Here is a 17,157-nt window from a genome sequence, read left to right as displayed (position 1 = left end):
ACACTCTTTTGCTTTGGCTTAGAGCTATAGTCTGTCTACAAAGAAGAAAAATTTGTAAAATTTTTTTCAATGAATCTTTACTTAATGTAGTTTATTCATATTGCATGCATTTAAAAATAATGTGAACAGCTATCTTTATATAGCTTGCATATTTTAAAAAAGAAATGAAAATTGAAAAAGTAGTTGTTACTCCAGTACGTCAAAATTCTAATGCAAATAGCTACACTAACACACACACACACACACACACACGATCTAAGTATCTGAAATAAGAGGGAACAAGGACTCTGGTTCCTCATTTGTCTGCTTCAATTGCATGCCACCACTTCTGAGGAGGTTCATGGAACCTCTGGACCAACCTCCCATTTCCACTTGCACCCACCCCACTGCGTTTCCTTTCTATTTTCGTACTCTTTCAAGTCCAAAGGTGGATTTATAGAGCAGAGTTGACTCTTACAATGACAGGCAAAGGGCGGGGGGGGGGGGGTGTTATGAACTAAAGAAAAAATTAGTATTTTATTCATCTTTCTTATCTTCTATCTGCCCAATGAAACTTAAAAGCCTTGTATATTAAACCAACAGGGCAGATTTTCAGGGATAACTTACAGCCCCAGAATGCTTCCAGACTAACCTCATGATAAAAAGCAAAAGAAGACATTTAAAATATGGAAAAGCTCCAGGCAATGGTGGTATGTGCCTATAATGCCAGCTACTTGGGAGGCTGAGGTGGAAGAATCCTTGAGCTTAGGAGTTCGAGACCAGCCTGGGCAACACAGCAACTCCATCTCAAAAAATAAAAAAATAAAAATAATAAGCTGGGCAAGGTTGCTCACACCTATAATCCCAGCACTTTGGGAGACCAAGGCAGGAGGATCACTTGAGGCCAGGAGTTTGAGACCAGCCTGGGCAACACAGCAAGACTCTGTCTATATTTAATTAAAAAAAAATCTTTTAAGATAAACAAATTAAAAATTTAAAAAAATATAGCAAAGTAAAAAATATACAAACAAATGAGCAAGGTATGATCTATCTTATAAAAAAGTAAGCAAGAAGGAAGTTCCTCCTCTGCTCACCCCTACTGCCAGGAGCCATTTGCCCCAATTTCACTATCATGCACACAAACCATGTCTATCCTTTAAGGTAAGGAAAAGGGTAACAGTTAACATTCATGTAAGTGCCCACTATGTGCTAGGTACATAGCAACCCTGTATGGTAACACTATAAGAATCCCCATTTTACTTATAAGGAAACTGAGGCTGTTTCATTTCTCACAGGATGGTTTCCAGAATCTAACACTACTGATTCTTTATAAAAGGCTACCAATGTCAGAATATAAGTACTCAATATCTGGCAGTTTGCCATTTCTTTTATATGTATAAGGACTTGGCAGTTTATATGCCAAGTGAGATCCATTTTGTGACACCATTCCAGGAAACAGCATATGAACTTGAATTACCCTTCAACACAGAATCTTCCATATATCTAATGCATGACAGTTACACTGTGTGAAAGATTCTTAAAAGAATATGAGAATCTATATGAATACTGTAGATGAGCATCTTAGGTCAGAAAAACTATCGTTCATAAATAATTGAACTGAAAGAGCTATTATTTATCTAATATTTGAAAGAGCTACGGCTGTGGACCCTGCTTCCTATAAACCTTATTACTTTTAAAAACATGCTGTATATTCAAGTAGCAATTATTAAAAATAAAAAATGAGTACAGATTGCTTCCATAAATCCCTTCAAGAGAAACATTTTCTTCAATTTTATAAAAAGGGAAAACTTGATGGTTGCTTCAGTGCAGCTACTTCTAACCTAAACAGTATTTTCCAACTGTCAGGTTCTCTTCTTTCAGAGAAAAAAGACATAAATTAAGAGTGCTAGCACAGTAAGTAGCAGTGGCTAATGAAATAAAATGGCTTCAGATGCCTATGTATACACCTGATAATCCAGCAAAGAACAGCTATACACCTGTAAAAGTTGAGAATCAGCACAGATCTTGTGTCAGTCACTATAATGATGCTACCGATTATTTGAAGTTTAGACTAACATGCTATATGTACTGCATTATCCTACAGTGTGAAATGTCTTTCATTTTAAATCATTTATCAATCAAATCTGGTATTTTATTCTTGGATGAAGTAAAACAGCTGTAAAGCTTTATTATTGTCAACATTTCCATTTAATGAATGGGACAACCAGTCCCAAAATCTTCCTTTTACTATCTCTTATTCTCTCTCTTCTTTTGCAGAGATGGGGTCTCCTATGTTGCCCAGGCCGGTCTCGAACTCGGGCTCAAGCAATCCTCCCACTTCAGCCTTCCAAGTGTTAGAATAACAGGCATGAGCCACAGTGCCTGGGCACTCTCTCTTTTTTAAAAGACAACACCCAAGCTAAAAGGATAAAATGTCAATAGGTTTATCCCCAAATTTCTAGCTCTGATATTTTAAGGTTTTTTCTCATTTCATCATTTAGATTTGTCCATCCACACTCCCCTCAACCAAAGCTAACTGCCAAAAGCCATAGTAACATAAGAGCAAAGAGAGCAAAACAAAATCAAAACAGGAGAAAGCACAGTTGATTGTTGTTTTAAAACTTTAGTCCATAGGTAATTCTGCTGTATTTTTCCTGTCTCACTGTTATCAACTGTTTCAAACCTGATCAATGAAATTACCTTTTGATACAGTCAGAGCTGGTGACCATTGTGACCTCAGAATATCGAGACAAATACTTCCATTACTGTTTATGTTTGGATGGTAAATTTTTGTTGTGAAAGCAATCTAAACATAAAACAAAACAACAAAATATGACAATCACCTTTGAATCAACTATGAATAAAACAGAACCAATTTGCTCTAGGGTAAAATATCCTCAACTTTACATAACTTTAGAGGAGAAAAGTCATCAACACAAATCAAATAATTATCTACTTTGTGCTACACACAGTTCTAGCTAGTGAGAATGTGAACACAAACAAGTCAGCTTCCTTCTTTTGCCCTCAAAGGAACTGAAGAGTATTTTGGACAGTGTAATAAATAAGTCTCTAGTAGCCGGTATGACTGGTTGAGCAGCATCTAAAGTAATTAACCATGGCTTCCATCATATGTAGAAGTAATCCTTTTCTTAATTTGATTATTGGTGATACCTGGAAGTAACATTTGGATCTAAAACGAGGGTGCTGACGCTGTTTCAGGGCAAAGTTGAGGCGTCTCAGCTAAGAAATCCATTAAGAATCCTAATTTTCCACAAGAGTTGTCATATCATTTCATAAACACAATGTTAATCTGTTTTTAACTATTTAAAATAATTATTTCCTGAGTGACAAAATCTGCCCACTTTTCCCCTCCCTGATATCCCCATCATTTGTTTCCTCTTTAGAGCAAATCTAAATCTAACATGTGTTTCTCTCTCCTACCATACTAAATTAAGGGACTGCTTCATATTTACTTTTGGATTCCCCAGTGTAGAAGAACACAGTAGGTACTCGGTGAATGTTTATTGAATACTTAAAAAAAAAAAAACAGAGAAAGAATGATCAACTTTGTAAGGATAATCCCATGAATAGAAAAGTCTGACTCTTAATCATAAAAACGTCCCATACTACACATATCCAATAAGAAGGAAAAGAAAAGCAAGGAATTTAATTTATAGCATGACACATACTGACTTTTGTTTTATAGACTTAATACAGTATTTCAATAAGAAATCAGATTTTAGATTCAGTAGTTTTTACAAAACAGTTTGAAAATGCTAACCTCCCCACAGTCTTTGACATATCAAATGAGCTCTAGATAATCAAATGAGCTCTAGATAAAGAGTAAAATCCCTTACATGGGAGTCACATCAATCATAAAAATAAAAATACCTTTGGTGGTTTAAAAGGATAATCTGTCGGAAAATGTACAGTGAGAAAGAAGACTCCACCTTGATATGCGCTATCAGGCTGAAATTACAAAAGATTTGCATCAGCATTTGATTACTATATTTATTTATAACAACAAAATTATTTCCCCCAAATATTATCAGTTTGAAAAAAATGCCATGTTTAAAATAATTTCATTAAATATTACCAATATGAAAAAAATGCAACCATTTTGTCATAAGTTCAAATCATTTACCTTGAGAACAGGTTTCTCTGCAGGTACGAAGGAGGATTTTCCAACAACTATGCCGACATCATAAAATTTAAAACAAAACAAAAACAGGACACACACAGTGCTGTGACTTGTCCAAACAAATCTGGTTATGAGTACAAATTGTTAAAGATCAGTATACACACAAGACTGCTGTGGGAAAAGATCATTTTCTGCAGCCGTAATCAGTATTTTTTTGAAAAAGGGTTGAGGATAGTAAAACTTAAGTTCTGATGTTCACTTGATGACCAAGAATGGAGATGAACTGAAGAGGCTGTCATGAAAAGAAAATGCTAAGGACCCTGCTACACAATTTATGTGCCAAATCTTCGTTTAGTAATTATTTATAAAATAATGTAGAGAACCCAAAAAAATCCAAAACAAAATTATATATTCATGCTACTATCAAATTGGGAATCAACTTTACTAGAGAAATTTAAATTTGACCATGTTTCTTTATGGCCATTAGAAAATATAACATTACAAGCAAAAAAATTTAAAAAAAAGAAAAATGCTAGCAAACTATACCTATAATTCTATTTTAATTCTTTCATATTTAATTAAATATATCATGTTATATTAGCACTCTGGTAATAACACCAAGACTCATTACTTTCTCGTTAAGTTTCCACATATATGCTAGAGGATTTTCCTGTATAATAATTCTTACTATATATATTGTTTAAACAATTCTAGTTTATCAAAAATTGTAAGAAATATAGAAAATGAAGATAAATTACGATGACAGATATGGTCCAGAGTACTGTAAATATTTACATTACTAAAGTAAGGGAGTTATGAATAACATGATTATAACCATTTGTTACATGTGATTCACCTAAAAAATATTTGTGAAAGGCCATAATTCAAAAGGTAAGGGTGGGCCTTTAAATGAGAGTATTTTGAAGGTTCTTAGTAACTAATTAAAAACAAACAGAAATAAATGGATTCTTATTGAAAGTTGTTCTATAAATACATTGTATTTTGCCTTTTTAGAAAAACAAACTTAATAAAACAATAATTTGAGACAACTGCCCAGAGTACTGCTTTGAAATTCAGTAGTTTTGGTGTTTTTTAAAGTTAAACACAAGGTCGTATGATTAAAAACTCTATAACTCACTAGATAAAGCTCTTTCAGGGGAGGGAGAAGAGAATGGTGTTCATGGAAACATGTTACTTATGTACTCTCACCCAGAAAGTAGATTTGAGCTGTCAGTGTTCATTCTTATGCAATCAGACTTTTTGCTCATAGAAAGAAAAAGCCTGTTTCAAGTCTTGTAACTGCCTCTAAAGTATTGAAAGAAATAATTTTAACAAAAGTAATAAGTATTGAGAGTAGCCAATTATCAAACAGCAGATAATTTTGTGTTTAGGACAATGCAACAAAATTAAAAGCAGCAAATTTATAAGGAGGTAAAGACAGACCCATTGTAATATTTTATTGATTCTCTTTCACAAAAAAGAACAGTGATGAAACTTATGGCAAACTGACACTTGTTACTTGTAGGAATTCAATTATTGGCTTCATTAGACTAATTTCTAACCTACCAAAACTGTGGATGTGAGAATGATTATGGTTAATTACAACTGACTCTCTGTGACTTAAAAAAAAAAAAAAGATAAACACACAGCCTGGTTGCGAGCTGTGGCACTCCATTATGTGTAATGATCTAGGATTCAGCAAAGGAAAACATAATAGTGATCCCAGGAAATATTTGCCACCAATGCTTTAGAAAATCATTGTAAATCCTTAATAATATTTTGCTTCCTAGGTGATTCAAAGTACAAGAATATTCAACCTTCATCACAAACATCTGATCAAAGGTGAAATGGCAAGAATGAAGTATGGCTGAGGGGGTTAATTTCATAGATATGAATCATACTTACAGGCCCCATAATAGTGGCTTGCCAGTGGAACACTGAAACAAACAAAGGAGTTTTGGAGTCATTAACAAATGTTCAAACCTATATTTTTAAAGGTAGCATAATCCCAGAAATAGAGCAAAGCTTACAGTCATCTCCCACAGGTCCAGCTGAACAGTGAGCAGGTGGATCGCGCTGTAGATCACTCAATTCCTGAAGGAAATCAAAAATATGTAAGGTTAATTCCTTCTTTTCCCAATGAAACAAGGGTAATGATCCATTAAGATGCAAACTATTAGCTTTAAAAACATTTAAAGCAGTTCTATTCAAAATATAAAAACATAAATTGTACTCTGTCATTGACTGGTAGAAAGAATAAGGTACTCAATTCCTCCATGAGACAGCTTCAGACCTTGAAAAGATTAAATGGAAAAAAATACTGTTTTTCTTTAACATCCCTAAGAGAAAAACTATTTAATGAGTACCTACTGTATGTAAGATAATTTATGTAAATGCTAGGTTGATAATATATCAGAAAACAGGTACTATTTTAACAGGTTACAATCTATTGAGGGAGCATGAAGGCTCAGAAAGAATAATACTTCAGGATAACTTTTTTTTTTTTTTGAGACAGGATCTCACTTTGTCACCCAGGATGGAGTGCAGTGGCACGAAAGCTCACTGCAGCCTCAACCTCCTGGGCCTAAGCGATCCTCCCACCTCAGGCCCCCACTCCTACCCCGAGTAGCTGGCACTACAGGCATGTGCCAGCACACCCGGCTAATTTTATTTGTAGAGATGGGGTCTCGCCATGTTGAACAGGTTGTTCTCCAACTCCTGTGCTCAAGTGATCCACCTGCCTCGGCCTCCCAAAGTATTGAATTACAGGCATGAGCCACTGCACCCAGCTCATTTAAGGACAACTTGAAATGGGAAATAAACGAGCAGCAATCAGGCCATGTTTTGAAACTTAGAACATTGATTCATACCCTGTTTCCTGCCCTCAAGGCAGCAAAGATCACAGAAAGGACACAGCTTTAGAGTTCATCCCGCCCCTGGGTTGTAATTCCAGTTCTTTCAATTTTTCTTCTTTTCTCTTTTTTGGATTTTTTTTTTTTTCCTCTAACAGAGAGAATTCCAGTTCTAATAGATCTCACTCTTTGGGCTTGTGGAAGTTACTTCACTTCTTTAGCCACAGTTTGGGAGAAACTGATCATCCCAAAGAAGAAAGGCATACATTCAATATAAAGGACTATAACTGAAGAACTTAATTTAGTTTGGAAAATCAATAATCATCTCTGAGGAAGTGACATTTAAGCTGAAATCTAAAGGATGAGTAGGAGTTACTTTTGGAGGAAAAGAGTGATACTGGGAGGCAGAGTGGCAGAGGATGAGGCTGGAAATGTGGGCAGAAGCCAGGCAGGAAACAGACAACCATACAGACCACATTAATGATGTGGTGTTTTATACCAAATGCATTAGGTAGGGGGTGAGGGAGGTCTTAAGAAGTGGCATGTTCTGATTTAATGGATGGTTGTGACTGGATTAGACATGGGAAAGAGGAGAAGCTACAATATTAGTTACTGCATAGGCAAGAAAAATGGGGGCTTAGATTGGAGAAGTGGCAACAAGATAGAAGTGGTAGATCTGAGATACTCTGAAGGGCCTATCTATCACAGGAGTTGATGAATTACATGTGCAGAGGAAGGAGAGAAGTCATAGATATGTATGATGAAGATTAGGGACAGCTAACATTTATTCAATGTCTTAGTCATTCTAACAATCCTCAGAGATAGGTGTTATTATGTTCCCCATTTTACAAGTGAATAGTTAAGGTGACATACTTCACTGCATGCTTGAGTAACTACTATAGGGTGGAACTGGGATTCAAACCCAGGTGGGCGATCATCTCATGTTTTAGTTCCACAAATGTACAAATGTGGATGCCATTCACTGAGATGGAGAACAGTAGAAGACAAACTGATTTGGAGAGTAGATATGTTGAATCTGTAATCCTTGTGATATGAAGAAACAATGTGGTTCAACATACAGGGGTGGACCTTAAAAAAGGATAGAAATTGGAAAATCATTGCATATATCTGATATTTAAAACCATGAGAATGATGTAAACATTTTTGTGGGAACACACAAAAATAAATATGCACTTAATCAAATCTAAGATGTCATCAACTGTACAGCACATCCTTATTTTAAGTACCAATAATTAAGAAAAAATGCTGCCAATTTATTTTAAAACACCATCAATTGTAAAATGCATCCACACTTTAGAAAAGTTAAAATGTGAAAGATGTCCACCTTAGAATCACTGCAATAAGGTAATTATGGCAATGAGTTCAGTGCTCTAATAGAGACAAACAAGAAGGAGGGTGTGACAGGGAAAGGCCTTCCTAAGAAAGTGATAAATGAGCTGAGTAACTGAGCCAGGTACAAACTCAGGTCTCCTTCCAAGCTCAATGTTATTTTCCAGTATACCTTGGTATTTTCATTTTTGTTTTGCTTTTTTTTTTTTTTTTTTTAAATAGCTGGTGCGGTTTCTCTTCCTAGTAAGAATTAACTAACAGGGTTAGCTGCTTCTTTGGTCCATGTTACAGTTAAGCAATAACGGACCGAGCAGGCTGATTCATGCCTGTAATTCCAGTTACTTGGGAGGCTGAGGCAGGAGGGTCGCCTGAACCCAGGAGTTCGAGGCTGCAGTAAACTATGATTGGGCCTCTGCACTCCAGCCTGGGTGACAGAGCAAGACCGCATTTAAAAAAAAAAAGAAAAAGAAAAAGCAATAAGGAAACAGATTTCAGACTTTGACTTAACTATGCTGGGTAAAAGCAGCAAGGCTTTGAAGTTCAAGTCTGGGTGCCACCACTCACTTCCCACATGATCTTGGGAAAAATCTTTTTTTCTCTCTCCAAAGCTCAGTTTTCAAGTGGCACTACCTCCATCCACAGTTTCTATGACAACCAAGTGAAATGATACATGTCAAGTGTACAGCACAGTCTCTGGCACATAGTAAGCATTCAAATAAAGGGAACTGACAGCGTTCCAATTCTCTAGCAGCAGAATACAATTATTAAAATAGTTTAAATGACTGAGGGAGGAACAGTTCCCAAATCACAGCCCCATTTTAGAAGGGCTGTGCCTTGTAACAGTTTTCTAATTTGGGCTTTTAGGAGATTGCCTCTGTAATTATTCATCATGTTGAATTTTCTAAACATTAGTGTAAATGGGACTTCTTTGCCCTCATTTTAACTAGCAAACTAGTTAATCAGAAAATGACAGTCTCTGTAGTTTTAAAAAACTGTTAATGACTTGCATGTACATATTTTACAGAGATAATGTGTATGTGAATAAATCATACATATGCACAAATACATATTGATTTTCTTTATTAACAAGAAAAATGAAAACCTTATTTTAGTTGGAACAGCCTTGAACCATATTCAAATTTCACATGTCAGGCTGTTCTTCAAAACCCTTTAAAATATTATATTATATATAAAAACAAAGGTTATCTTGTTATTATTATTATTTTTGATGCACTAATTCTACCTCCTCTGTTAGAAGTTAGGGCTAAGGAAGAGAGAGAAAATCTAACACACACCTGAAAAGGCCGAGTTCTTAAGCTGTCACTTTATTACAGCTCATCCACATAGGAAAGAGGCAGCTGATAGCATATCAAACATCCTTAATATTCACATGGATCATTATTTGTCACAAATAATTACAGCAATGCTTTGGGGAGGAGACTTACATAACCTAGACTTTTTAGGAGGGTCTAGATTCCTAATGTTCTATCCTTTTGTCAATCCATGTGTCTGGAAATACATCCTGTTATTTTTTCAGAAATATGTAACTGAAACTAGGATGCGTATGTGCAGATAGAATGACCTACAGAAAACAAAAGGTACAACACATTCCCACTCTGGTCCACAAAAATACAGACTTTAAATTTGAAAAAAGAAAAATGAAGATATTTTGGAAAATTTTGAGATGTGTTAATGAGGTGAAAATATAAAACAAATAGAAACTACAACTAGACAAACAAAAATCCCACTTTTTTTGCTTAGTCTGTGCAGCAGCCAGTGTACTTTTAGATGACAGACAAAATCAAGGATCACTTTTATTTGTTGAATTCTTTCTTTTGATTTAGATTACTCTAAGTTTTTCTGGAACTGCCTTACTACCTGATCTATGCTTTCTCTGCTATAACTGCCATTCTTAGTTATCTGCTTTTAGCACCACTGCTACATATGGGGTATTAAAGATAATTTAAGGATTTTTATGTTATTCCAAACGGATATGTTAGGATTAGTACTCTCTTCCCTTGCCCTTCTCCCCTACTCACCAAGTAAGAATTAACACTGAATTAGACAACTTGCTCAAGCCATAGGAACCTCTGAAGAGCCAGGACTTAACTCCACATTCCTCACTCTAATAGAAGTCCCTCTTGAGAACAATTTATATACCCCAGATTCCCACTTCTTGAACATTTCTTCCTATTCCACCACTACCTAGAAATCTAAGATGCACCCTATAAATAGCCTCCCAATAACGATTTCATAAGCCCCCCAGGCTTCCTGCCAAGAACTCTTCATGGCCATGCTTTTGTCTTTATCACATGCTGCATTAAAAGATCTCAAAGACAAAGGATTTAAAAGCATTCAATATTTTCATTAAGTATTTTATCTACATATGTGTGTTACAAAAGCAAAGCAATGATTTGTAGGAAAAAAGAGAGAGAGCAATGTATAGTTAAGCACCCACAAGACCATACCTGGACCAAACCATTGTCAATTACAATACTTCCATCCACAGCTTTGTTGGGAAATAAGCATGTCACTCACTGTTGGAGGGAGGATAAGTTGATACAGTCTTTTGGAGGGAAATTTGGTAATAACTGCAAAAGTAGAAAATGGATATGGTCTCTGACCCAGCAATTTCACCTCATAGAAATTACTGCCCTGGTAGCTAAAGATACATATATAAGGATATTTACTGCAGCATCTTGTATAAGTATGAAAACTGAAATAACCTAAAGGTCCATCAATAAGAGAATGGCTTCATGAAATGATACAGCCATATTATGAAATACTGAGTAGCTATTTAAAACAGTGAAACAGATCTATATATATTGACGTTGAAAAATGTTAAGTGAACGTAATATACAATTGAATGAAAAACACAAGTTACAGGACAGTATGCCCATTATGATCTCATAATATATATATAAATTCTAGGCAAAAATAAATAAATAAAAGGATACACAACAAATTGTTAATGGTAGTTATCTCTGGGAGATACTACTGGGTTGCTACTTCTTTATGTTTTCTACACCATTTAATTTTTTATAATACTTTTGTAACTTTTTAAAGAAAAATAAAGATTTTTATTCAGGTTCTTAAGCATTTTAAAAGATAAAATATCCCACTCTGAGAGAATGGAGGTAATAAATAAATACATAAATATAAAAAAAGAGATAAAATGGCATTGGTTTTTTTTCCTCTACATATATATTAAGCATCTTCTCTTTTCATTAAAAATGTTTTATAAGACAATGAAAGAAAGACTGAGGTACTGTCACAGATTGGAGGATAGCTACTAAGAAGACCCAACAATTAAATCCAGTGTGGGATCCCAGATTGGATCTTGTAACAGGAAGAAGGCATTAGTGAAAAAAAACTGGTGAGATCTGAATTATGTGTGTAGTTAATAGCGTGATACCAAGGTTGCTTTCCTTGTTTAACTGCACAGTGGTTATATAAGTTGTATTAGGGGAAGTTAGGTTAAGGATATATATGAACCTTATTATTTTAACAACTTTTTTGTAAAACAAAATTATTTCAAAATGTTAGAGGTAAAACTTTTTATATACAATCTAAAACTTAATTCCCTACTTTCTTTCCCAAGCTTAATTATTTTCCTGTACTCCCCATGCCTGTTAATGGGACATAAGCCAACCAGTCATAAGGCTCAAAATCTTAGCACTGTTTTGACTTTCCTCTTTGTCTGTCCTTTGTATTTAATCAGATATACTATATTTATATTCTTCCTCAAAACCCATTACGTTGCTTACCACAGTTACCTCAAATATCAATTACAGTTCAATTGTAACTGCTTCCGATACTCTAGGCATTACTTGCAATAAAAAAAATCTTCTAAAAGCACAGCTCCTTTTATTTCACTCTTCTACTTTATTTCAGTGGCTCCCCATTGCTTAGTAAAGACCAAATTCCCCCAGTGAACATCTTTTCATTATCTAGTCCCAAACCTACACTCTTATTTGGGTTCCCCTTCACAAACTTGCCCAGTGATTCTCCAAAGAACCCCCTTGGGTTTGCTAAAACGCTTTCAGGAAGTCTATGAGATCAAAATTAATTTCATAATAAAACTCAGATGTTATCTGTCTTTTCATTCTCAATATCTCATGAGTATATAGTAGAGTTTTCCAGAGGCTTAATGACATGTGATATTTTAACAGACTAATGCATAAGCATATGTGAGAATCCAGCTGTCATCTGTAAGCTTGACTGTAACGAGATTTGAAAACATAAAACAATGCCACTCTACTTTTTTGTTTGGAAAATATAGTTATTTTTCATAAAAAATGTTATTTATGTTAATGCAGTGGATTTGTTATTCTTAAATTATTTACTATTTAAGATGTTTTATTTTCTATTATTTATTTACTTATTTATTTGAGAGACGGAGTCTTGCTCTGTCGCCCAGGCTGGAGTACAGTGGTACTATCTTGGCTCACTGCAACCTCCACCACCCAGGTTCAAGTGATTCTCCTGCCTCAGCTTCTCAAGTAGCTGGGACTACAGGCATGTACCACCACGCCCAGCTAGTTTTTGTATTTTTTAGTAGAAATGGGGTTTCACTATATATTGGCCAGGCTGGTCTTGAACTCCTGCCTCAGCTTCCCAAAGTGCTGGGATTACAGGTGTAAGCCACTGCGCCCGGCCAAATATTTAAATTGTTCTAATCTCTCATATGGTAAATGATAATACAAATAACCCACAGAAACAAAAAATTCTTTGGATTCTACAATACTTAATAATATTAAAGGTTAATTTGTTCAGTGGCAACCAAAAAAAAAAAAAAAAAAATTAAAGGGGTACTGAGACCAAAAAGTTTAAGAACTGCAGGTATAACCTGACTACTTGGATGTTTCCTAGACACAGTTAAGTTTTCTGGCCCTTATAATTTTCTTTCTTCTAAAATAACCTTCCTTTCATCTCCCATGATCAAATTTTACCTGCTTTCCTTAATGCTATCTTTTCAAAGTCCAATTACTAGCTGTGTGACCTTGGGCAATTTACTTAACCTCTTTGAGTCTCAAGTGTGCCGTATGTAATATGGGGACATCTCTGGTTACCTTTAAGAACTGTACTGAGAATTAAAATTTCATACCCATGTATAAAAATACATAGGTAAAGCACCTAGCTTAATACCCGACATGTATAATAGATGCTTAATAAATGCTAACTTTCCCCCATCTGTTCCTCTTCTACCGGAATGTTTTTTAAAACTAAGAATTTTATGCACTTTATTTATGGATCCCGCCATAATACTTAGCACAATGCCTTTCACATAAGGTGTTTGGTATTATTTGAATCAGCAATAAAATTTAAAGAAAAATTTCATCAGTAGAAGATAAATATCTCAAATTTCAATATTTTACAAATGCAAGTGATTAGATTTGAGAATCAAATCAAAATAAATTATTCTTTTATATAGATATGCAGATTGCATACGGTAAAAAGTATAACAGGTGTTAGAATAGTGCAGGTCACTTGAAAACACTATGGTGAGCTTTTAAATAACATGTGAAACACAAAAATGAATATCAAAAGAATATTAATTACTAAGATATTATGCCATTGTCACAACTATTTTCAATTTACAGAATGTATTATATATTCTAGCAAAGTATCCAAAGCCACACAAAATTCCTGTTAAATTTTTGTTTCCATTTCTCTAGTTCAGAAGATCTCAAAGCTCTAAACATTCCTTATTGTTTATTTAGGATGGTATTGACCTACTTTCAGGACACAGCTATGGGTTGCTTTCCAAGGGGAGTTAGGGGTTTGTGCTGAGCTGACCTCATCTCAAAGTAAGTCGTCTTCTAACCACTGGCAATCCTTAGTGACAGAGCTGCCCACAGACAGGGCTGCAGTCTGTGGCGTGGACAGAGATTTTGTTTGTTTGTTTATTCCATGGTTAACTTAACCAGATGGGCTAAATGTAGAAATTTATTAAGTACTTCTACATCCTTTCTAACAGGCATTATTCAGATTTTATACTTTCATCCCAACTATACCCCTCCAAGGCATTAAAGATTTAATGCAATAGTATCAGATTATGATGCTAATAAAAATCCTCATAAATCACTGGTCAGGCACATTGTTGATGATTAAACTGGGGCATGAAATTAAAGGAGAACTTACTCATTTGTGGAAAAAATATTTTTACAAGATGTAGCTTAAAAGGTATAGCAAAGAGGTCCTCTAGGTTCTTAGAAACTTAAAAGTAGCTACAGAAGTTGTACCTCCAAGGAAATACAAGAGTAGCTATAAGTCTCAAGGGTCCCCTTCTGAATGTGTCACTAAAGTTTAGAATACTGCAGGGAACCCTGGAAAGAAAGTTTATCCTAGGACAGAAGAGTGATCTAGTAAGGAACTAGTAAAAATAACTGATGTAAACTACCTTCTAAATCAAAAATAAGGAACTAGTAAAAATAACTGATGTAAACTACCTTCTAAATCAAAAATAGAAACTGATATATGAAATATTAAAAAGTAAGGTGATAAGACCTGGTAAATTCTGAAAAGTCACAAGGATTGCCTCAGAGTTTACTTCCTATCCATCTCTTTAAACTTGGGGCACACTTTAGTACCCCTATTTGTGAAATGGTAGATTGCTGGGGGCATAGAAATAGTAATTTTTTTTTTCGATTTAAGAGATGGGGGTCTCCTTATGTTGCCCAGGCTGGACTCAAACTCCTGCGCTCAAGCCATCCTCCCGCCCTACCCTCCCCAAGTGGTTGGGATTCCAGGCACATATTGCCACATCCATGATTTTTTTTTTTAATTTGCCAGTTATTACAAGTAGGACTCAGGGCTGCTGCCATCTTGCCACACAGACCGTGTGCCACTGACAACAAAGGACACCATTCACACAGGCCCCAAAGTGAGTGTTGCTCCCTGGGAGCTCTGCAAAGCCTTAATACAGAAAGTTGCACATAGGAAATAAACATATCCTTTAAACCTAACTTAGCATATCATCACTGTCTCAGGCAAACAAAAGTGCTTCCACTTTTGATGTGGAAGCAAAAGTGATGGTGTTTGGCATCTGAATGGGACCAAGAATACTTATTTCACCTTTAGCTACTGTGACAATGTGTTGAAAATGGAAAGAAAAAAAAAGAAATGTGAAACCCAGAACTCAAAAATTAAAAAGTGAAAACAATGACATTTCTAGTAGAGGGAAAGTTTTTTTTCAATAGATGGTGCTGGGTCAATTAGGTATCCATATGAGGAAAAAACAACCTTGATCCCCCTACCTCAAATAATATACAGTTACGTGCCACATAATGTCTCAATCAACTGATTGCATATATAGTGGTCACATAAAATTATAATGGAGATGAAAAATTCCTATCACCTAATGACCTTGTAGCCATCCTAACATCGCACTGCAATGTCTTACTCATATGCTTTAGTGATGCTGGTGTAAACAAATCTACTGTGTTACCAGTCCTATAAAAGTATAGCACATACAACTGTGTATGGTGCATAATAAATGATAGTGATAATCCACAACTATGTTACTGGTTCATGTATTTACTACATTGTACTTTTAATCATTATGTCAGCATGTACTCTTTCTACTTATAAAATAAAAAAAGAACTGTAAAACAGACTCAGGCAGGTTCTTCAGTAGATATTCCAGAAGAAGGGACTGTTATCAGAGGAGACGACAACTCCATGCTGTCCCTGAAGACCTTCCAGTGGGACAAAATGTGGAGGTGTAGAGGTGGAAGACAGTGATACTGAGTATCCTGACCCTGTGTAAGCCTAGGCTAATGTGTGGGTTTGTGTCTTAGTTTTTAACAAAAAAGCTTAAAAAGTGAAAAAAAATGTGAAAAAAATTAAAATAGAAGCTTATAGAACAAGGATATTAAAAAGGAAATATTTTTATATAGCCATATAATGTGTTTTGTGTTTTAAGCAAAGTGCTATTACAAAAGAGTCAAAAAGTTAAAAAAATAAAGTTTATAAACAAAGAGTTACAGTAAGCTAAGTTTAATTTATTATTGAAGAAAGAAAAATATTTTTCATATAAATGTGTATATACTAAGTGTATGTACAGTGTTTATAAAGTCTACAGCAGTGTACAGTAATGCCCAAGGCCTTCACATTCACTCACCACTTACTCGCTGACTTACCCAGAACAACTTCCAGTCCTGCGAACTCCATTTATGGTAAGTGCCCTATACAGGCATACCATTTTTTCTCTTTTATACTATATTTTTACTGTACCTTTTTAATGAGTAGCTATATTTAAATGCACAAATATTTCCCACTGTGTTACAATTGCCTACAGTATCAGCACGGTAACATGCTGTATAGGTTTCTAGCCTAGGAGCAACAGACTACACTATATAGCCTAGATGTATAGTAGGCTGTACCATCTAGGTTTGTGTAAGTACACTCGATGATGTTTGCACAATGACAAAATTGCCTAACGATGCATTTCTCAGAAATTATCCCTGTCATTACACAATGCATGACTATACAAAAATCAATCCTAAATAGACTGTAGGTTTAAGTGTGAAAGCTAAAATAATAAAGCTTTTTAAAACCCCATAAAGGCAGAGATTTAACAGGACACAAAGAGCACTAACAATAAAAGAAAAAATGAAAAATTTGGACTTGATTAAAATTAAGAACATCTGTTCACCAAAAGGCACATTAAAAGTGTGAAGAGACAAGCCACAAAGTGGGAGAAAATATTTGCAATATTACATATATCTGACAAAAGGCTCATTCAGAATATGTAAAAGATATTCCTACAGATCAACTTTTTAAAAAGCAGCTTAAACATACACAGGCATTTTGCAAAAGAAGCTACCCAAA

The 17,157-nt window shown here is 35.0% G+C and overlaps 1 protein-coding gene across 2 annotated transcripts in view; it reads right to left on the bottom strand.

Moving 5' to 3' along the window:
• The window catches only part of UBE2D1 (ubiquitin conjugating enzyme E2 D1), a 34,699-nt gene that overhangs the window by 2,046 nt on the left and 15,496 nt on the right, over positions 1 to 17,157 (bottom strand). For both annotated transcript variants that reach the window (XM_003821172.5, XM_034930591.3), the window contains 4 exons: positions 6,151 to 6,214; positions 6,026 to 6,057; positions 3,871 to 3,948; positions 2,680 to 2,785 (listed from right to left, as the gene is read on the bottom strand). In XM_003821172.5, coding sequence (XP_003821220.1) covers positions 2,680 to 2,785; positions 3,871 to 3,948; positions 6,026 to 6,057; positions 6,151 to 6,214 — 280 coding nt within the window. The remainder of the gene's footprint in view (positions 1 to 2,679; positions 2,786 to 3,870; positions 3,949 to 6,025; positions 6,058 to 6,150; positions 6,215 to 17,157) is intronic.

This window comes from Pan paniscus, chromosome 8, assembly GCF_029289425.2.
Source record: "Pan paniscus chromosome 8, NHGRI_mPanPan1-v2.0_pri, whole genome shotgun sequence".
Lineage (NCBI taxonomy): Eukaryota > Metazoa > Chordata > Mammalia > Primates > Hominidae > Pan > Pan paniscus.
This window is presented reverse-complemented; position numbering and strand designations above follow the sequence as displayed.